Source organism: Carassius carassius, chromosome 14 (genome assembly GCF_963082965.1).
Source record: "Carassius carassius chromosome 14, fCarCar2.1, whole genome shotgun sequence".
Classification (NCBI taxonomy): domain Eukaryota; kingdom Metazoa; phylum Chordata; class Actinopteri; order Cypriniformes; family Cyprinidae; genus Carassius; species Carassius carassius.
This window is the reverse complement of record NC_081768.1, coordinates 14,618,022-14,641,281: the sequence shown is the minus strand read 5'-3', so window position 1 is coordinate 14,641,281 and position 23,260 is coordinate 14,618,022. Positions and strand designations below refer to the sequence as shown.

Genomic DNA, 23,260 nt, shown 5'->3' with positions numbered 1-23,260 from the left:
TGAAAATATTGCCTGCAGTGTTATGATTAAACCAACCACAAATCAGTATGCAAATACAGGGGGAAAAGCCATTCATCATGCAAATAGGTGCCAAAGCCAAGAAGAATGCAAAGTCACTATACATCTGTAGAAGGGAATGCTCCCATTTAAAAATGTAAATGTTACATACATTTGAAATTACAACATTTTACCTAAAATGCTTTGCATACTTAAATGATCACCATAAAGTTTAACTTTAGTCGAGAAGAAGAGATAATATTAAGTGTGAGGTCTTTCATTACAGTGATCGCTGAGCTTTGAATTACATTTCACTGAGAAGTGGTTGTATGTTTCCTGGGGACTTTTATTTTGAAATAAAGACGTGTTTGCAGTTTAATCATTGAATCACTAAACATGCCGCCTTTCAATAAATAGACCAACTTCACATTAACCACCGAAATTGTGTGACAAGTCATACAATTAGACAGGTAAGTGTCATATTAATTTCGCCTTATATCTTTTCTGTATCCTATCGATAGTTTATGTATTTAAGTTCGATGCGGTGAAACAGTAAATGACTGAATTTATGAAAACAGTGGTTACCTAACTTCCTACTTAAATAAGTTACTTGCTGTCGTGTCAGTTCATCAAATACAACAGTAGTATTTAAATGGAAATTGACCTTGCTTCAAAATGTAATTTAACCTTTCCAGGTCTATTCTTCCACCAGCGCTCCCCCGCTGCTAATAAAAACAATGGCAGCATCTCAGAAATGTCTTGGAAAAGGTAAGAAATCATTATGAAGTATTTTCTTGTAGATTCAGTGACTGAGCAAATGACTTTGGTAAACATTTCCAGATGTGTCTTTGTCATGTTAGGAAACGGGGAGTTTCATTGTTATTTCAATGTGTACGAGATTTTGTACACGAAAGCTTGACGAGTCCCATAACCGTTATGGTCCCCAGATGTGTTTAGTGCTGACGGCAGTATGACACTGCACTTTTATCAAATCACTATAACGTTACCGTCTGCTTCGTATGATATTTGACGATATATGACGGTGCGGATTCCATACAAGTGCTGCGTCATGCGCTCGTGGAATCAGCACCGTCACAGATTGCATTGCTTGAACTATCAAAATACGCCTGTTTTGATTGAAGAAGTGTTTCTATTAAAGGATTTGGCAGTCAATCTTAAGAGTTAGTTTACGAGAGACCGTTAACTTTAAATTAATCTATATCTCATATCTTAAAAAATCACCCACAAAAGAGACCATAAATTTTAGTAAGTATACTATTATTTTTTTTTAATAATGAAAATGTAATGCATAATGGCAACATCATGTGCAATGCTCTTGTCAATACTAAAACCCAGCTCCTACTTGAAAAGACATTTTGGGTCATTATAAACTCACATTGCTATACATCAATGTCATCGCAGATATTGTTAACAAGATTTTTGTTTAAATTGTGCCACAGGAAGCCCTGCTCCTGGTCCTGTGCCAAAGGACCATATACGGCTCTTCAGCATGAGATTCTGCCCTTTTGCCCAGCGGACAAGACTGGTGCTCAATGCCAAGGGAATCAAGTGAGTACAAACATCAGTGGGCATTAGTGAGTTATTTAGTTAGTATGAGGCATTTTTGGTTGTGCAGAGGGTGTGCATGACATTGCATTAATAAAATGATTTTAAACATGTTTGGGGAACAATAGTGTCTGCTTGGAGTGAAAAGAAAAGCCCCTATGAATAATTGTATTTTGGCCTAGACATGACATTGTTAACATCAATTTGAAGAATAAGCCTGATTGGTTTCTGGAGAAGAATCCTCTCGGTTTAGTGCCAACGCTGGAGACCCCGAGTGGTCAGGTGATCTACGAGTCACCAATCACCTGTGAGTACCTGGATGAGGTCTATCCTGAGAAGAAACTGCTCCCGTCTGACCCGTTTGAGAGGGCCCAACAGAAAATGCTGCTGGAGCTATTCTCAAAGGTATTTCCCAACTCATTCCATAGGATATATATATATATATATATATATATATATATATATATATATATATATACAACCCGAATTCCGGAAAAGTTGGGACTTTTTTTAATTTTAATAAAATGAAAACTAAAGGAATTTCAAATCACATGAGCCAATATTTTATTCACAATAGAACATAGATAACGTAGCAAATGTTTAAACTGAGAAATTTTACACTTTTATCCACTTAATTAGCTCATTTAAAATTTAATGCCTGCTACAGGTCTCAAAAAAGTTGGCACGGGGGCAACAAATGGCTAAAAAAGCAAGCAGTTTTGAAAAGATTCAGCTGGGAGAACATCTAGTGATTAATTAAGTTAATTGATATCAGGTCTGTAACATGATTAGCTATAAAAGCTTTGTCTTAGAGAAGCAGAGTCTCTCAGAAGTAAAGATGGGCAGAGGCTGTCCAATCTGTGAAAGACTGCGTAAAAAAAATTGTGGAAAACTTTAAAAACAATGTTCCTCAACGTCAAATTGCAAAGGCTTTGCAAATCTCATCATCTACAGTGCATAACATCATCAAAAGATTCAGAGAAACTGGAGAAATCTCTGTGCGTAAGGGACAAGGCCGGAGACCTTTATTGGATGCCCGTGGTCTTCGGGCTCTCAGACGACACTGCATCACTCATCGGCATGATTGTGTCAATGACATTACTAAATGGGCCCAGGAATACTTTCAGAAACCACTGTCGGTAAACACAATCCGCCGTGCCATCAGCAGATGCCAACTAAAGCTCTATCATGCAAAAAGCAAGCCATATGTGAACATGGTCCAGAAGCGCCGTCGTGTCCTGTGGGCCAAGGCTCATTTAAAATGGACTATTTCAAAGTGGAATAGTGTTTTATGGTCAGACGAGTCCAAATTTGACATTCTTGTTGGAAATCACGGACGCCGTGTCCTCCAGGCTAAAGAGGAGGGAGACCTTCCAGCATGTTATCAGCGTTCAGTTCAAAAGCCAGCATCTCTGATGGTATGGGGGTGCATAAGTGCATACGGTATGGGCAGCTTGCATGTTTTGGAAGGCTCTGTGAATGCTGAAAGGTATATAAAGGTTTTAGAGCAACATATGCTTCCCTCCAAACAACGTCTATTTCAGGGAAGGCCTTGTTTATTTCAGCAGGACAATGCAAAACCACATACTGCAGCTATAACAACAGCATGGCTTCGTCGTAGAAGAGTCCGGGTGCTAACCTGGCCTGCCTGCAGTCCAGATCTTTCACCTATAGAGAACATTTGGCGCATCATTAAACGAAAAATACGTCAAAGACGACCACGAACTCTTCAGCAGCTGGAAATCTATATAAGGCAAGAATGGGACCAAATTCCAACAGCAAAACTCCAGCAACTCATAGCCTCAATGCCCAGACGTCTTCAAACTGTTTTGAAAAGAAAAGGAGATGCTACACCATGGTAAACATGCCCCGTCCCAACTATTTTGAAACCTGTAGCAGAAATCAAAATTGAAATGAGCTCATTTTGTGCATAAAATTGTAAACTTTCTCAGTTTAAACATTTGCTATGTTATCTATGTTCTATTGTGAATAAAATATTGGCTCATGTGATTTGAAAGTCTTTTAGTTTTAATTTTATTAAAATTTAAAAAACGTCCCAACTTTTCCGGAATTCGGGTTGTGTATATATATATATATATATATATATTAATTAATTTAGCAGTTTCATCAATATGAATGGATGCTCTTTTTAGGTAACTCCCTACTTCTATAAGATCCCTGTTGGCCAGTCAAAAGGAGAAGATGTGTCTGCACTTGAAGCAGAACTTAAAGAGAAACTCGCCCAGTTTAATGAGGTTTGTTGAAATACTGATAATATCATAACTGAGTGGAATAAAGATCCAATATTTATTTTACAATATATATTTATCCAGTATTTCTGATGTTAAACGTATGTCTGGAGATCCTTTTCAGCGGAGTTCAGATATCAGAATCACATCCTGCTTTAATGGATTTTTTCAGACCCTTGTCAACAAGAAGACCAAGTTTTTTGGAGGAGATTCAATAACAATGATTGACTACATGATGTGGCCGTGGTTTGAGAGGATGGAGATGATAGATCTGAAGCAGTATGTTTTTTTTTTTATTTTTTCTTCACATTTTATCTATCCCATTTAAGTGCACTAGCAATAGAGAAAGAGTGATTGTAGATTATGACCCAAGTAAACAAATGCAGACATTTTACTTGATATAAAAAAAAATAAAAAAAATGTTTTGCACAGACAAAAAAATATATAGAACCATATATATATATATTATTATTTTATTTAAACTAAAGAGGTAAGAAACCCAAAATCCGTTAGTGGATTACAAACATTTAATTCAGTTAGACTTGTGATTTTTGATTTACTAGTAAAGTATTTTTTTGAATATTAACTCTCATTTCCAGCTGCTTGGATGACACTCCTCGGCTGAAGAAGTGGACTGAACACATGTTGGAAGATCCCACTGTAAAAGCCACAATGTTCAGCACAGACACCTACAAGGTGTTCTACAAGTCCTACATGGAAGGAAATCCCGATTATGATTATGGTTTATAGAATAAGTCTTTGTTCTCTGGTAAAACACACCTGTCTGCTTCAACATATTTTGTTTCAGAAGGTACGTTAATATCAGTCCATCCTTTATACTGTGATCCTGATTAATATGAAAAGAGAATTTCATGCCTGGTATATAAACCTTTTTGTCTCTTTGTTGATATCAAAATGTATAAATCTAAAAATCTTATGTAACTGGTAAGGTTAAGAGACTTTTCTTTTTTTCTTTTTTCAGAATGAATTATATGCAAAAAAATTGTCAGTACAATTAAAATAAATGATGAAACAAAACTTTCTGGTGTTCAGTCAATAGATGAAATATTCTGTACACCATACACATTATTTTAATTTTGACTATTTGAGATTTTCCAGTATAAATGCTGTCATTATTATACTGGAATATAAGTATAGTATGCCAACTGCGGGCACTGTGCCCCTGCTCAAGGTTTAACGGTTTTCATTCTCTCAGTTCGGCGGTCACACGTCTCTAGAGTTTAACTTGCAGTGTTTGCATAAATTGCCCTAATAATATCCCTAATTATTAGGTTTCCACCACTTTTCTAGTGAGTCACCATCATACACCAAGTTCTCAGGATTATATGAGATCCATTAACTCACCAGAAGCAGGTGCCACTGAGGTTTAACAGGTAGCCTTTGACTTCCATAGTGTGAAAGAAAAAACAAAACAAAACAAAACTTAGTCAGTGGCTACCATCAACTATTTGGTTCCTAACATTCTTTAAAATATTTTCTTCTGTGTTCAGAAAAAGAAAGAAACTAAACATCTGAGTTTTTTTCTTTCTTTTTTTGTTCTGCAGTAGTCAATGCTGATAAAAAAAGCAGTAAACGGGTTCGGTGATCTTTCAATTCTTCACTTGTTTGCTGAAGTGCTCCACCCTGTCTAGAACAATAAAGCTAAAAACTAACAATGGATCTGTCAGTTGCCTCTTAAATATTAATTGCATTGCTAAGCATGACTTTGCAGAAGCTTTGAGATGTCTGTGACATAACCTACATCCAAGTGACCATTGTGTTAGGGTAAATAAAAAAAAAAAGAATTCTCCAGGAAGGTCTATACTGACAAGCTGACTCATTCACCGTAGAACTGCAAAAGAAACCTTTGCATGACTTTGCAAGACACCCACACTAAATACAGAAACATAAACAGTGAGCATAATGTGGAAACAAAGATTAGATTATTGTCTTTTTATGTAATAAGATGTTGTACTTGTGATACAGAAAAGAAGATAAAAAGTAATTCAACAATCCAGAAATCATTGTCATCCCAACTCTTACGTCTGCAAGAAGCTATATTGTGAATATAGCCTTGTCTGTTGTTAGACAAGGATTAATAAATGGTTAATAAAATGAAATGAAAACTGGGGACATTTCCTAGTACAGTTGAATATATTGAAATTTTATCTATGAACTAAAAAAAGTGAATATATATATATATATATATATATGTGTGTGTGTGTGTGTGTGTGTGTGTGTGTGTGTGTGTTTTTAATTGTTGTAGGCTTCATATACTAAGGAATTATTATAATTAATTATGACGTTTGCAGGTAAACTGTCCCCAACTGATTTTGTTACAGTTTATCACGTATCATACTATTTAAATACAAAACGATTTAATGACATTTATATTCTTAATGTATTTAATGTTTTAATTTCACAAACAGTAAAAACTTTAATTCACTTTTCAAGTAATATTTTATGTTTGTGCTTTTGGAGACTATGTTGTATAACTGTGCAATAAATATTAAAAGTATTAAGAACACACGATGTTGTAAAATCGTTTTTTTATTAAACCGATTCTTAAGTTGTATCCTTCCGCTAGAAGATACAATCCCTGGCAGAAAAACCGATCAGTTGTTATAGCGCGCAGTGATACGGGAATATGTGTTCCGCATTTAGCTGTAACTATTTCGGTCTGGTATGTTCATAGTTGATTGTACAGGAAACAGAACGCGGCATAATCAGAGAAATGTACAGTAAATCAACACATCCGGATATAATAGCAGACTTGTGAGTAGGCTAGTTTATCATTTATAGTCGTTAAATAGTTGTAAAAATTAATATGGTATTATCTACTCTTCAATCGACGAGAAGTAAAGTTACCTTTAAGAATCTTTTGTATTAAACTAGCTTGGTAGAAGAGCTTTATTTTGAAAATAACATTGGTGTAAGTTAATATAAAGTAGCTACGTAAGAGGAGGAGTCATTATCTTCAGCCACACCTATTCTTCCATAAAAACTCAACTTTCTAGCTAACGTTTACTTCAGTCAGTTCAGCCGGTTATACAGGTAAGCAAACGTTCAATGTATTTTTGTTTGCTTTTAGTAAAATATGTTAAGCATCAATATGGAATGATATTGCGGACTTTATTCAGAAGGAATTGCAAATTGTATTTGCAATTGCGGAATTGTATTTGCAATTGCGTGATAATCTACGCAAAAGTATTTCCCCCTTTTCTTTCCTTCTGTTATGTAACACATACAGTTTTTGAAACTTACGCTTACGCGAATGTTTTTTTTAAATATTGTTTGTAGGCTCACCATCGATTGTTTCATCTTCTTTAAGTGAACCCTCTGATAATGGCTCCATCTCCAAAATGCCAAGGAAAAGGTAAAGCAAGGAAATTAGACTCGCTCACAGTTATTATTGTGATCTATTCACAATTATCTATCTATCACATTATTTGATCTATTACTTAAAAATGGAAAAGCGTTCATAAAAACATCCAGATATGAATTCACGTTCGTCTACATAGATTCAGCTAGTTTCACTATCCACAAGTTTCATTATCTACCCGGTTGTAGAAAATCTCCCAGGTGTTATCAGACAATGTTGCGTAATCATTGTTATATATATATACAGTACAGACCAAAAGTTTGGACACACCTTCTCATTCAAAGAGTTTTCTTTATTTTCATGACTATGGAAATTGTAGATTCACACTGAAGGCATCAAAACTATGAATTAACACATGTGGAATTATACCGTATATGGAATTATATACATAACACAAAAGTGTGAAACAACTGAAAATATGTCATATTGTAGGTTCTTCAAAGTAGCCACCTTTTGCTTTGATTACTGCTTTGCACACTCTTGGCATTCTCTTGATGAGCTTCAAGAGGTAGTCACCTGAAATGGTCTTCCAACAGTCTTGAAGGAGTTCCCCGAGAGATGCTTAGCACTTGTTGGCCCTTTTGCCTTCAGTCTGCGGTCCAGCTCACCCCTAAACCATCTCGATTGGGTTCAGGTCCGGTGACTGTGGAGGCCAGGTCATCTGGCGCAGCACCCCATCACTCTCCTTCTTGGTCAAATAGCCCTTGATGCCTTCAGTGTGACTCTACAATTTTCATAGTCATGAAAATAAAGAAAACTCTTTGAATGAGACGGTGTGTCCAAACTTTTGGTCTGTACTGTATATATATATATATGATATAATAGGTTGATAAACATATGATAAAACAGTTGATAAATTCTTAAAATCTGATTTATAAACAGTTAAGAACTGGGACAGGTTAGTGGTCCACATTATTTTACTGATAAAATTCCATCCATATTATGTAACTAACTTTTTCATACTTATGTAAATATTGACATTATTGTGCCCCATGTGTTTCATTGGTGTAACAGCATGTCCTGCTCCTGGACCAGTGCCGGATGGTCTTATTCGCCTCTGCAGCATGAGATTTTGTCCATTTGCTCAGAGAACAAGACTGGTACTCACTGCCAAGGGAGTTAAGTGAGTACTAATGTTGCCCTACTGTGCAGTATAGGTTTACATGGAGGTTTGAGGTGTGCCTAATGTGTACATCTGATATTTAGATCGTAAATTAGATTTGAGTTTCTTAATTAACAATTTTTGTTGTGGTTGCGAGGAAAATCACTCTCTTTAATATCTATCCACTAACTATTATGCCTATTGATTTTATATTCCTTTTAAATAGACATGAAATTATCAACATCAATTTGAAGGATAAGCCTGATTGGTTTCTTGAGAAGAACCTGCGAGTACCTGGATGAGGCCTACCCTGAGAAGAAACTGCTCCCATCTGACCCGTTTGAGCAGGCCCAACAGAGAATGCTGCTGGAGCATTATTCAAAGGTAGGCAGTTTGTCATTTTGAAACATGTACGTTATGTATCTTAATTGTTTTTTGATTGAAGTGAATTTGTGCACTGATTTTTGGAAATTCGTCTTCATTTTAGGTGATTCCATACTTCTACAAGATCTCTATGGGCAAGAAAAGAGGAGAGGACGTCTCAGCGGCTGAAGTAGAATTTACAGAAAAAGTCTCCCAACTAAACAAGGTGGGCTAAAATTTCTAAAAATTTTGAAAAATTCTATAATTTCTGTTAATAAATTCTGCTTTTTATATACCTTTTCTCAGTATCTGGCAAAAAAGAAGACCAAATACTTTGGGGGCGATTCAATCACAATGATTGACTACTTGATCTGGCCATGGTTTGAGAGGGCAGAGGTGATGGGTATAAAGCAGTACGTTTTTATTTTTATTTTTATAAGATACATGCATATTACATATATGCAATATATAATGAATGTATGATAAAAACACATATTTTACCCAACAGCAAGAGGAATAGAGTACTGAGTCATAGAGGTGAAGTTAAACTGATATAAAACAGTGATGAATGACTGAGATAAGTAAAGGTGGGGCTCTGGATTGAGCTGAATTGAAAAGCACTTTGGTTCAGTGAACTTTATGCACACAACAAGTAAACTTCTTGTGAATGCAACCATCTTATGTATGTATGTCTCCAAAGCGTAACTTGCTTGTAAACTTAATAGTTCCATGTCTCTATTTGTGTTTCAGTTGTTTGGCCAACACTCCTGAGTTAAGGAAGTGGATTGAATGCATGTTCGAGGATCCAGTGGTCAAAGCCACCATGTTTAAAACAGAGGATCACAAAGTGTTCTTCAACACCTACATGGACGGAAAGCCTAATTTTGATTATGGTTTATAGAGTAAAACGGGATGATATTTGTTGTCTTTGCGGAATTTTTTTAATCATAACTCTTTTCCAAATTTATAGCCAATTATGCTTTTAAGACTCAGTTAGATCCCAGAAGGCCATGTAAAAATGGCTACTATTGGTATATTACCATGTCTGTCATTCATACATGAATATAAATAAACCAAACGTACAAAATATAAACATTATATTTTTTGGCAAATCTTATTTCCTTGTGTTTATTCCTTTAATCACTTTTCTTTCTGATAGGTCATTGGTTTGATTTCCAGGAAAATCAAGAACTGATAAAACATAAATGTGTACCTTGAATGCAGTGTAACTTGCTTCAGATAAAAGCTTTTGTCAAAAGCATAAATGTAAATATGAATCTCTCTATATTTAACCAGTTTCCTCTTTGGTCACAAGTGAAATGCTACGGAGCCATGCACAACATGTCACAGAGCTGCACAACAACATTGTTTACTGAGAGAACTGCATAAAAGTTTGTTTATTGCATCAAAAAAAATAAAAAAATAAAATCCAATATAAAGACTACAACGATTCAAACAAGTGCAATATAGAGAAAAGACAAAAAAGCAGTTTTAAACCCTGTGAAACAGCTTCGTCTTTGGCCTGTACATGACACTGTGCAGCATTTCTTTAGATGTGCTTACTGCTCACACTTTGTTTAGGCATTTCAACAATCCCTTATGTTGACAGACAAGATCAAAACTGATAATACTGCTAAATACTCTGATAATGATACATCATTTAAACTCTTAACATGATATTACATCATTTGCAATAACTCAAATGGTTCAAAGATCCTGAATCAGCTGCCAGAATGATGATGAATAGCAAGTGGATGTTTCTTCAACCATGTGCACTTTCGGCCCTGTGGACTTTCTTAAAATCCTATTATTTTATAGCAGCAATGTCATTTCAGTCACATCTCAAATTATCTATTGTGCTTAGTAACATTCTGTGGTTGAAATTTCATTTGAAACTTTTTTTTTGCTTTGTCTTGCTAAGGACAATTTAAAAGCAAGTATTTAAGATAATTTAAATACATACTTGATTTCATTCTTTTTTCATAATTGAATAACATTACAGCTAGAAATGATGCATGATAAAAATATTTATCTTGATTTTCTTCACAATTTACATATTATTTCAACTCCAGCATGCTCTAAATAACACTGTGCCCTTGGCAAAAACAAACAAAAAAAAAAACAGTAACTTTTGCAATAAACTTGATTATATTATTATTATTATTAGATGCAAAGTTTGTTTATTGTTGTGAAAATAACACCAAAACTAAGGAGAAGTTATTAATAGTAAACTATTAAATTAATTCACTCTTCGTTATGATAATTAAAAAAAAAATGTAATGATCATATTTTTATGATTGATTTTGTATTTTCAGATTGAAAGTCTCACTCTGGGACAAGAGTAAAACAATAAAAAATATATATAAATGGCATTTGAAAAGTAACAAAAATAAATGCTAAAATAGACAAAAGTTTACAAGATTGCTTTAACATGACCTTCATACAGTATAACAAAATGTAAAAGGTAAAATATTGCCCCGGGACAAAAAAAATTAAATAAAAAAATGGCCATAGTTAAAGAAACACCCAAATATCATCACAGCTTCAGAAACAGTCAGTGCTTAATATGTTGTTTACATTTGAGCTGCATAACGTCATCATGTAATTAGGCTATAAAAATCCCCTGCACTCAAAGCCAAAGTCTATGTCTGGTCTGTTGAGCTAAATTCATGCCTCACGCAACCATTAGAAACGTGAGGGCTATATTCTTGAACAAGCACAGAGGTATTTCTAACCATCTCTTGAAAATGCTCCTCCATTTTGGCATATACGTGCCTCTGCAATACAAGAGGCCTAAACAGGTTTATCGGTTCTGCCGTACGGATTATTTTGGGAACCAGAATTTCCACTGGGATGCGAGGGTTCCCGACAACAATGTGATAGAGTCTCTTTTCCTCCAGGCTTTGCTGCAGGAAGCTGAGCAGATCTCGTAACCTGTCATCGAGATTCTGCGGCTGCCACATCGCAGGACGTTTACTCAACAGCAGATGCAAAAGCGCCGTCTTTATATGGTAATTAGAAAAGGCGCTTTTCCCAGTCAAAGCTGTCTGCTTTTTGTGCAAGAAAGAAACTATCTGAAGACAGTGAACATGACACGAATTTGTAGGAAGTCGTTTCGCTAGATATTTAAGCAGGTTCTTTTCATAAACAGTTAGTGAGAGTTGCCAGTGAATGTTTGAGGAGTTACTAGTGTCAGACGGGAAATGAGAGATGAGGTAAGCATCCGTGTCCTCAAACTGAACGGCAGGGGTAATGTTAAGAATAACAGTCTTTCCAGACCTAAATCTGATTTTCAGAGCTCCAGGGAAGTCTAGGTTTCGAAATGCCAGCTCAAAATCATACTTGTGAGAGATCAGGCCCCATGCTTTGCTCACTGAGATCTGGAACCATCTCATGATCTGATCTTTTGACAAATATGAGGTGTTCTTCTCACAGAGGAGCTCCACCAGTGTGTGTTCCTCAAGCTTTTCACTCTCATTTCTACTGTGAAGCAGACACAGCATATCATCACCGAGATTGGTTGAGCCACAAAGACAGCCTTTGCCATTTCCACCTGGTTTTATTAGTTTAATCCTGCCACATCCTTGCAAGTCCAGGGGAATTTCAGCGGAAGGGTCGCACCAGAGCTGAAACTCAAACCTGAATGACCGTGGAGGAGCAAAAGGCACAATGAGGTCACATGTAGGAGGTTTAGACACCCTCCAGGACTCAAACATGCTGCCTATGCCAACGAAGTCCTCGACTTCCAGGTCAGACTCTCGATCGCAAACACTTCTCAAAGCCTCGAGCAGATCATCCGCAAAGCCCTCGATGAACTCTCGCACTCTCCCACTCTCGTGGATGAAAGAATGGAAGCGGGTCTTGCAGAAGTTACTTAGGACACCTTTATCTAGGACTACATTCTTGGCGCTGAGATATTCGGCACTGGAATCTCCATCTTCATCTTCCATAGAGTCTGGGATTTCAGTAGGGATTATATCCTGCCTGCAGACCTCAATTGTAAAGAAAATGACTAGGCAGAGAGTGCTCCAAAAGTACCAGCTGTAACAGTCCTGATCATCAATCAGAGCGGTTTCTGTTTGCGAGATCTCCTGTTCCAGGCGCTGGTGTTCGGCCTCCAACTTCTCCTGGTGCTCCTTCATCCGGGACAGGAGCTCGTCATCTTGCTCAGGGAGGGTGGTGTTTTCATTAGGGAAGAGCAGCGGGTGGTTGAGGATAGCGGCTACTACCACCATGCAAACCCGTGCAATAGCACCTTGCATCCTTCACTGTGCGTCTAGGAAAACACACATTTCTCGATTAATGTGAGCTTCTTAAAAAAAGAAATGCATCTTCTAACTTTCGTGAAAACATGTCATTCTTCAGGGTGGTTATTTTTTAACTGTAATACAAAGGACTCTCCTGCACTGGGGAAGGAAGTCAGATAACCTCTGATAAATGTCTACTTAATACAAGAATTAAAAAAATTATATCGGGGGAAATATCTGTTAATCTGTTAATTTGAAGTTTGGATAATTAAAAAAAAAAACTGGGATCTCACCTCTTCTCTTTTTTAAGTATTTTGTAAATTTTGCCTTTACTGAAGCTTTGGAAGGAACCTCATATACATTGAAGAGGACGTGATGTAACTGGTTTATTTATAGTAAGGCACTTGGAGTCCGAGTGATTCTTGGAATGAGGCAGATAAAATTCCTTATTTATACAATCTACAAGCTACTTGCACATTCCATGAATACGGTACACTTTGGTGTCCTGTGATATTTTGTTAAGCATTAGAGAAACAACTTTTGTCAATCTTTGAAGTGATATGCAATTCATAGTAGTAAAAAATGTACACATCTAATTTTATTTAGAAGTCGTGTGACATTTTAACTCTTTATACACCATGATGAGAAGGCAAGCAAATATTCTCATTCAGTCTTATTTTCTGTTTATAGACTTCGTCAAGCTTAACTATACTACTCAAGTTACTATAAGAAAAAAATTTCAAAACAAAAATGTATATTTAATAAATTTGATTTTTTTTGTTTGCTTTTTTGGGGGGGGGGGGTGGGGGGTTGAGTGTTTTAAGTATATATGGAGCTGCATCATATGCCAAGTTAAACAAAAAGAAAGTTTTTAAATAGAGTGCATAATGACTAATAATGGTTGAGCTCCAGTAAAGACGATAATTGAGAAATTTGTGTGGCGCTGCAAAGATTCCCACAGTCTAACGTTACAAACACAAGGGCGGAGTAAGCTATAGACAGCTACAACAATTTACTCATTAAACAGAGTGAAATCTATCCTACAAATAGTTATACAATATTACAGATGAAACATTTGTTTACGCGTCTGTAAGTAAATAGTAAGTTTATCAGCAGCAGCGCGAGAGAGAGAGGGCGGTGACGTAATAAACCAAAGACTTAAAGGAAGAGCATCTAACAACTTCTCTTTTTTTAATCGACACAATTGCGTATTTTCTTAACAACGTATTCGGAGGTGTTTTAACTCTTGTAGTTTACAAAACTTTTATATATTTGTTTTACATTTTAATCACAGCTGTGACGGTGTCTCGAATAATCTATGACAAAACAGATGGCCACTACTCGCGCTGAGTCTTTGTTGTAGACCAAGAACAGAATAGTAACTTACACTGTAATCCACGAGTTAAAGTCCAGCGTTGTTCATTGTTTCATACCAATACTGAACCGACACAGGAGAAAGCGCTGTAGTAGGCTACCGTTAGTCTGTTTCCTCGTTGCTCTCACATCCAGGAAGTGACCGGGGGCCGTTAATCGCTCCTCTATATAAAGCACGTGGGTCAGCCGCGCTCTTGAGTCAACATCATATGGGGGTGGTGAAAACATTTTTTTTTTTTTTGCGCAAAAAGTATTAACGTTTTCACAAGTTATCCTTAGAGTGAATATTATGATGTGCCTATAGTGTTAACTGTTGATTCAAAAGCATGTTATGATCTAGAGTAATATCTACAAACGGCGGTAATCAAATTAAGGTTTTTGACCAGTCATTTGCGGTGTTTTCTATTCTTCTATCGGCTATTTTGAAGAACGTACTGCTGCGCAGTGACTCCTAGGCGGACGACAAATACCCACACGAGGTCACTAGCTCACCAAAGTTCAATAGCTTATTATACACAATACACCTACAATACTATTTTGATATGAGAGTTTATCAAGTAACCCCAAAACAATCATCCGTTTATATGATCATTTTGAACATTATTTTTTAAGGTTATTTTCCTGGGGTCACGCTATGCGGTAATTATATAGAAAAAAAGATACATCCATTCTCCAAACCGATTATAGCCTATTCTTTAGGGTCACGCGAAGACCGCTTTGTGAAAAATATGAAAAACATCCGTCTATTCAAAGGAAAGAAAGCAAACACATCAAGAATCTGCTATGCGAGTTTTAGTTTTAAAGTCAGGTATTCGTGCGCACATTTGGGTGTGGCCAAAGAAGCAGGTGCGCGTGCCCTACAGGTGAACATCTCGGTTACGTATGTAACCTTGGTTCCCTGAATAGGGAACGAGATGCTGCGGTGACGTCACCACGTATGGGAACACCTTCGGTGTGACGAATGTCTGAAGCCCTATACCATCCCGCCAATCCTATTGGCCAAATAGCGCGTGGCACCGCCCAGTCATGCGTAGGCATATATATACCTGGTGCCGCGCGCCATTTACCTCAGATTTCATGACGAGAAGGGAAGAAAACTATCAAGGTACGGCACGGCCAGAACCGCAGCATCTCGTTCCCTATTCAGGGAACCAAGGTTACATACGTAACCGAGATGTTCCCTTTCATAGGTCACTTCGATGCTGCGGTGACGTCACCACGTATGGGAACGCTATACCATCACGCCTGACGTACCTGATAGCTTGGATCCAAGGAAGCATCTGCTCAAGCGGAGAGAACCCGGGAGCCAGGGGCCATCCTCACATCCAGACTGTAAGACCTGATAAAAGTGCTCGGTGAGGACCAACCTGCCGCAGCACAGATATCATCCATAGAAGATCCACTGAGAAAGGCTTGAGAAGAAGCCACTGCTCTTGTGGAATGACCTTTTACTCCTAAGGGCGAAGCGAGCCCGCGCGCCTCATAGGCCAAGGAAATAGCCTCCACCAGCCAATGGGACATGCGCTGTTTCGTAACTGCATGGCCCTTATTCTTATGTCCAAAACAGACAAACAGCTGGTCAGACTCACGCCATGGGGCAGTGCGATCCACATAAGTCTTCAACGCCCTCACAGGGCAAAGACTTAGATCTCCAGACTCTGTCGCAGCAGGAGAAAAGGCCTCCAGGACCACCTGCTGAAAATGAAAAGGATTAGACGCGACCTTAGGAACATAATTAGGCCTAGGTCGCAACAACACTTTCACAGAGCCTGGTGCAAACTCCATGCACGAGGGTGAGACAGAGAGAGCCTGTAAATCCCCAACTCTTTTAAGGGAGGATAAAGCCATGAGAAGAAGTGTCTTAAGAGACAGGAGCTTATCCGATACAGTTTCCAGGGGCTCAAACGGATGCCCTGACAAACCCAGTAACACAATGGATAAATCCCATGAAGGAACTCGCACAGGGCGGAAAGGCCTCAACCGTCGCGCACCCTGTATAAAGCGAGAAACCAGTGGGTGACGACCCACTGAAACACCACCTATATGCTCATGGTGAGCTGAGATAGCTGCCACATAAACCTTCAAGGTGGCTGGTGTCAATCCCTCCGAAAAACGGTCTTGAAGAAATTCCAGTACTGAAGCCACAGGGCAGTAAACTGGATCCACATCATGAGTTTCACACCATGTCATAAACAGTTTCCACTTGAAAGCATATAAGCGTCTCGTAGAAACTGCTCTAGAGTTCAATATAGTCTCGGTAGTTTCAGCAGAAAGACCGGGACATATCAACTCACTCCGCTCAGAGGCCACGCCCACAGGTTCCACAGATCTGGTCTGGGATGCCAGATCCGTCCCTGTGCTTGCGATAATAAATCCCGTCTGAGGGGAATCTCCACCGGAGAGCCCGCTAACAGATTGATGAGATCCGCAAACCATGGCTGTGTGTGCCATCGCGGAGCCACCAGCAACAGCTGTCCCACTCTGTCCCGCCGTATTCTGCATAATACCGCTGGGACTAGCCGAATCGGAGGAAACGCATACAAGCTGGTCCTGGGCCAGCTGTGAGCTAGCGCATCCAGACCCAGGGGTGATGGAGGGCTCAGGGAGAACCATAGCGGGCAATGCGTAGTCGTGCTCGACGCGAATAAATCCACTTCCGCTTCCCCGAAAATATGCCATAGGTGATTCACCGTTTGGGGGTGTAATCTCCATTCCCCTTGTTCCAGAGTCTGCCTGGATAATAAATCCGCTCCGAAGTTCAGTCGTCCGGGGATGTGAACAGCCCGGATCGACAGAAATTTGTCGTGAGACCAAAGAAGAATCCGCCTCGCCAGTCTGCACAGAGGGCGAGAACGTAATCCTCCCTGATGGTTCAGATAAGCCACGACCGCAGTGTTGTCCGTTCTGAGAAGCACATGACGGTCGGTCAGTAGACTCGAAAAATACTGGAGAGCCAGAAAAACCGCCAGTAATTCCAATTTGTTTATGTGCCAGCTGCGTTGTGCCGCTGTCCACACTCCGTGGGCTGGGCGCCCCTGACAAACAGCTCCCCACCCGGTCAAAGACGCGTCTGTCGTGACAGTCTCTCGGGAAGCACAAATTCCCAGCCGAACCCCGGTGAGGAGAAATTCGGCTGATGTCCATTGCTTTAACGACATCACACACCTCCGCGTCACCGAGATCGTTCGATGCGGAGAACAACGGGGTGAAATATTCTGTCGTTTCGTCCACCACTGAAACGGGCGCATGTAAAGCAAACCCAGGTGAATCACGGGAAGCGCCGCCGCCATTAGACCTAGTAGTCTGAGGCACAGTCTCACTGTCACTGTGTGACCCGCCCTGAAGTGCTGAACGCATGACATAATCGACTGAGCGCGCGGGGCAGAAAGCTTCGCTGTCATCGCGCGAGAGTCCAAATCTACTCCCAGAAAGGTAATCCGTTGAGAGGGGATTAATACACTCTTCTGGAAGTTTGCGCGTAAACCCAGGCTGTGTAAATGATTTAGCACAATATCTCGATGAGAGTGTGCTTGAGTCTGAGAGTGCGCTAACACCAGCCAGTCGTCCAGATAGTTTAACACACGGACGCCCCGGAGCCGCAACGGGGCCAGAGCTGCGTCCATGCATTTTGAGAATGTACGGGGAGCTAGCGCTAAGCCAAAGGGAAGAACGCGGTACTGATACGCTTTGCCCTCCAAAGCGAATCTGAGGAACTTCCGGTGTCTCTCGATGATCTGAATATGAAAGTAAGCATCCTTCAGATCGATCGTGACAAACCAGTCGTTTGGTTGAATCTGAGACAAAATAGATTTTACCGTCAACATCTTGAATTTGCTCGACCTGAGTGTAAGATTTAGACGGCGTAAATCCAGAATGGGTCGTAATCCGCCGTCCTTTTTTGGTACCACAAAATAACGGCTGTAAAACCCTGACTCCATCTGAGAGGGGTGTACTTCTTCTATAGCCCCTTTGCTCAGTAGAGCTAACATTTCCTGTCTCAGCACCGCCATGTCCATCGGTTTTATCACCGTGGAGAGAATTCCGCGGAAAGGGGGCGGGCCTTTCCGAAACTGAATGGTGTATCCGTGACAAATTGTGCGTAACACCCATTGAGAAATGCCGGGCAAGCGTTCCCACGCGGCCCGAAACAATATTAGCGGTTTCAACATGTTCGTTTCCTGCAGCGCTGTTGCACACATAGAAATGTCCGGGCACGAAAGACTCATGGTGTTCGTGCACAGGGGAAGTATATGCAGAGCAGGCGTTGTATCTCGTTGTACGTAATCCTGAAACATGTCCACGGCAGGAATTAGGCCAACAGATTGAGCATCGGGCTCTGCCGCTAGCGAAACAGCGGCGGCTGAGCGAGCCGTCATAACGGGCCGTTCGATGAAGACCCTTTGAAGCGCTCCTCGAGCTCTGAAAACTGGATCGTGCATAGTGTCTGAGGAAGCGATTGGTGTTACAGTTGGCTCCAATGCTGTTCGAGGCGCTGTTTGCGGCGAAACAGTCAGGGTTTGAGCGTGGGGACTGCAATGAGAGTGTTGGATGCGCGAAAGCGGTCCAACAGCGCTCTCTAGCGGAGGGCACAGTCCCTGGCAGGCAGCGAAAAAATCAGGAGCTGCTGTTATGTGCCCGAGGGCGAGAGGCCTTGGCCGTCGAACTCAGGTTCAATCTTTTTCGCTGGCGTTGTTGAGCCGGTGGAACAACCCTAGGGCCCCAGTCCTTGCGAGGGGGCGCCATAGGTGAAGGCTCTTCCCGAGAGGGCACTTGCTGGCGGTGAGAGGAGGTTGAGCGAGAACGCGCGGGCGCCTGACGGCGTTCAACCTCTCTGGGTCTGCGGGGAATCAGCTGGCGGAAAGCGGCTGATTGTTGTTTCGCTGCTGTGAACTTCTCCACCACTGAAGTGACCGCCTCTCCAAATAAACCGTCCTTAGACACAGGGGCATCCATGAGGAAAGATTTATCTTTTTCCTTTATATCGGTGAGATTAAGCCAGAGGTGGCGCTCAACCGTAATTAATCCAGCCATGGAACGGCCCACTGCTCGAGCAGTATGTTTGGTAGCACGAAGCGCCAAATCAGTAGCTCGCCGTAGTTCCTTGACCGCCTCAGGTGTAATGCCGTCCCCCTCGTCCAATCCTTTTAACAGCTCCGCTTGGTAGGCCTGAAGGATCGCCATGGAATGAAGCGAAGCAGCCGCTTGACCAGCGGCCATATAGGATTTTCCCACTAAGCTAGACGTGACTCGACACGCCTTCGAGGGGAGGAGGGGGCGGGACTTCCACGCCGCGGCCGAATTAGGCGCAAGATGTTCGGCGAGAGTCTCTTCTATCGGCGGTATCGCTGTATAGCCGTGACTCGCCATGCTCGAAATGGTGGCGAAATCCGCGGCTGCAGCGTTCGTGATGCGCGCCGCAAACGGCTGTTTCCAGGACCTCGAAACCTCCTGGTGGAGGTCCGGGAAAAAGGGTAAAGGCCTCCGGGGCTGCGCAGGTGTCCGACTAGTTAGAAAACGGTCGTCCAGCTTCGAAGAAGGTTGGGCCTCGGCCTTCTCAACCTCCCATTCCAGCCCCAATGTAACCACTGCACGGGAAACCACATCCAACAGCTCACTGTAGGAGGGGGAAACACGCCTCTCCTGTCCACTAGGAGGGAGAGGGCTCGTGTCGGCCGCGAAGTCCTCAGACCCCGAGGCCGCAGTGGAAAGAACGTCGTCATCATGACGGTCACAACCGAAGGAGATGGCACTACATGCCCCCGGTGTGGGCCGTAAATCCTCACAGGAGAAAACGACAGGTTCAAAAGTTTTCCTGTGTATTAGGGTAGGGGAGAGCGAGCGATGTGGAGAGTAATTTTCCATCGCTGAACTGTCCTCGAGCTCCATGTCACACGTGTCACCCCAAGCTATCACCTCGTGCGGTGCCTCGGCAGTCGCAGAAGTGGTGTGGCGGGGGTTAGACACGGCGACATCGGAGAATACATCTACCCTCGAGCGAAGGACCCTGAGTCGCAGGCCATCGCAATGGGGGCATGAAGAAAGGCCGCTAAGCGCCTCCTGTGCGTGGTGTAAGCCTAGGCAGACTACGCACCTGTCATGAGTGTCCCCCTGAACGATGTACCTGGTACACGGGTCCTTGCACTTCTTAAAACTCATCGCGTCCGCGGAGAGGAGTATACTGCTCGTGATGATTCGCTGAGAACGCGAGACAATAGGGCACAGAAGATTCGCTTCGTACTGAAGGAATGAAATCTGAGGTAAATGGCGCGCGGCACCAGGTATATATATGCCTACGCATGACTGGGCGGTGCCACGCGCTATTTGGCCAATAGGATTGGCGGGATGGTATAGGGCTTCAGACATTCGTCACACCGAAGGTGTTCCCATACGTGGTGACGTCACCGCAGCATCGAAGTGACCTATGAAAGGGAACCCATCACACTTCAGCACGCAGAACTCGCGAGACGCTTTAATACCTGTGAAAATTTCTTTTACAAGTGATCCATACAATAACTTAATTAAATTAACAATTTCTCAAGTGAGGTTTTGTTTTTCGTTCGTCCTTTTCGCAGACTCGAACAGCGCAGATTTGAACAGCGTATTTGGCGGTCGAATATCAGATAAGTAGCCTCTAATCTACAGCCTCTTATAGCGATAGCTAACCCTGAACTAATAAATGGATCGTTTAAAGTTAGTTCTGCAATATTTCCAGTCAAATTCTGAGTCCATCTCCAATGGTATCTGTATAATATTGTCACTTATAAGCGTCAAATTGTATACAAGTTTTGATTTCAACTGCCCCTGTTTACCGCAATACAATAAGATGTACGCACTAGGGGTCATGTTCGTCCCTCCAATTATATTGTTCCTGTTGGGAGTGTTAGTTAATCGTCATACTGGGGTGCTGATGGAAGAGTGGGTCAGACCCCTGGGCAAGAGGACAAAAAATCCGGCAGTGGTAAAGTAAGTTAGAAGCTAAATAATATTCATAACATTAGGCTACTCATTTTATTATTACTATTAATACTAATATTAATTAGTACTTACATGTACTTACAATGCACTTACCTGTGATAAGTACTTGTAATAAGGTAACTGAATGGGTTGGGGTTAGGTTTAGGGGTAGGTTCAGGGTTAGTAGAGTTATTACCTAGTTATTGCAATTACATTAATTAGTACAGTATGTACACGAGGAACAGGACTTCAAAAACACTTTCGTTATCCTTCTAGATTTTTGCTGTCATCAGTGTTGCAACGGTCCCTTCTGGCCCCCATGGTCTGGATTCTGATGACACTCTTGGATGGAAAATGTTTCATCTGCGCATTTAGTATGAATGTAGACCCTAAATATTTTACAGGAATACCAAACAGCACTGGCCTAGAATTGATCAAGATCATGGCTAAGGTGCCTTGTAAAGAGGATGTCATCTTCAAAAACAGCAGTTTTCGGAAAGCTGTCTCACGCTATGTGCGTTGTTACTCTCAGGTGAATGGGTTTTCTCACATTTTTTGGTGCATTTTTTCAATGCTTACATTGTCTTTAGTCAAAGAACCGTGATGTCAATGCCATTTTTGACTTGATAGCTGCTAAGTAAGATTGAGCTGTCCAAAGTTGACAGGAGCAGACCTTTAGCAAATCTGTAGGTGGTTAAAATCCTTTCATGCTTTGCATAACCAGACGATTCATCTATTCTTCTTGTACAATTTATCTTCTTCTCAAAGGCAATAGGCTGGTCGATCCTCCTCTTCTTCATTTTTTTGGGCGCTGTGGGTCGTGTCCTAAAGCCTTGCTTCAATCACGCCACTTTTCTGCAGACACGCTACTGGAGCAATTACCTGGACATTGAGCAGAAGCTCTTCGATGAGACCTGTGTCCTTCATGCCAGAGATTTTGCTAGAAAATGTGTAGTGCAGTTTTTTGAGAGTATGCGAGAAGACGTGACTGTGAGAATGCCCCTCTCAAGTGCATTCAGACTCAGCACAATCCATAATGAATATGAAGAGGAAGAAGATGAGCATCTGCATGGTATAACCAGACACGATCAGGTGGATCACTTGCTGCAAACCTGGTACGAGTGTAAACCAGAGCTGGACGTGACCAGGATGGCCTATAAACCCAAAGTTTGTATCACTTGGGAAGATATCAATGGAAAGGCATTGTTCTCTGAAGTGTAAAACTTGGGGGAAAAAAGATCTTACCTCTTAAACTAGAATTAATATAAATAAGTGACATGTTCCTTAAATATTAATGAAGATAATTAAAAATATTGATCCGAGAAAAGTAATAATTTGATTACTAATTGACTAGTTAATGTTAAATCAAAAGCAAATCTTAAAATGCTTGCATGCCGGAGCAATGGATATATAATAAGGTAAAATTTCTGTCTTCATCAATGTTGCAATGAGCCCTCCAGACCCCAAAGGATTCTGCAATGATGCCTGGATGGAGAATTTTTAATTTGCATTGTAGAACCCAAACATTTTTGAATTGCAATGTAACTATCCGAATATTGTCAATTCTGAAAGCCTTGTTTTAACCTTCCTCAAGGCTTGCATGCTGGTGAATTTGAATATGCTGGGATTTAGTTTGTGTAATTTTGCATTTCTCTCTCCACAAACATTACACAACAACCTCATGTATATGGTTTGGATGCAAATTACTACAGAACCCTGGCACCACCTGAAAAAATATGTTGTATATGTATTTGTCTCTATATATTGAGTATGTATATTTATTAATAATATTGACTAATAAAAATACATTTATCATGAGTTAGATCACTGCGTTCTGTGTTGGTAGTCCATGTTTTGAAATGCACTTTTGCCTTCACCTTTTGAGTAAGGAATATTTTGGCTTGTAGTTATGTAACATGCTTGACAGTAAACTGTTTAAGCAGTGGACAATGCAAGGACAAAAATCACACCCAACTATTTAGTTGAGGTTATGTTAGAGCCTCTGAAGGAGGGGCCTGTCACTCAT

General features: G+C 40.7%; 3 protein-coding genes and 1 pseudogene across 4 annotated transcripts; 3 read left to right on the top strand and 1 right to left on the bottom strand.

Moving 5' to 3' along the window:
* The first annotated feature begins 330 nt into the window (after positions 1-330).
* LOC132156564 (glutathione S-transferase omega-1-like) lies at positions 331-4,589 on the top strand. Of its 2 annotated transcripts, none has more exons than XM_059565521.1 (7): positions 331-467; positions 693-765; positions 1,458-1,566; positions 1,746-1,968; positions 3,717-3,818; positions 3,985-4,091; positions 4,412-4,589. In XM_059565521.1, the coding sequence occupies exons 2-7, from the start codon at positions 735-737 to the stop codon at positions 4,560-4,562; spliced, it is 723 nt and encodes a 240-aa protein (XP_059421504.1). In that variant the 5' UTR covers positions 331-467; positions 693-734; the 3' UTR covers positions 4,563-4,589. The 2 variants fall into 2 exon arrangements, with proteins under 2 accessions (XP_059421504.1, XP_059421505.1); XM_059565522.1 differs by having other exon boundaries at positions 372-467; positions 710-765.
* A 2,075-nt stretch (positions 4,590-6,664) lies between these two features.
* LOC132156563 (glutathione S-transferase omega-1-like) lies at positions 6,665-9,609 on the top strand (annotated as a pseudogene).
* A 1,487-nt stretch (positions 9,610-11,096) lies between these two features.
* Positions 11,097-14,423, bottom strand: itprip (inositol 1,4,5-trisphosphate receptor interacting protein). The gene is made up of 2 exons (XM_059566257.1): positions 14,294-14,423; positions 11,097-12,935 (listed from the first exon to the last, which is right to left on the bottom strand). The coding sequence occupies exon 2, from the start codon at positions 12,919-12,921 to the stop codon at positions 11,302-11,304; it is 1,620 nt and encodes a 539-aa protein (XP_059422240.1). The 5' UTR covers positions 12,922-12,935; positions 14,294-14,423; the 3' UTR covers positions 11,097-11,301.
* A 6,764-nt stretch (positions 14,424-21,187) lies between these two features.
* On the top strand, positions 21,188-22,971 carry calhm3 (calcium homeostasis modulator 3). The gene is made up of 3 exons (XM_059566944.1): positions 21,188-21,243; positions 21,457-21,766; positions 22,003-22,971. The coding sequence occupies exons 1-3, from the start codon at positions 21,188-21,190 to the stop codon at positions 22,453-22,455; spliced, it is 819 nt and encodes a 272-aa protein (XP_059422927.1). The 3' UTR covers positions 22,456-22,971.
* Positions 22,972-23,260: the final 289 nt, after the last annotated feature.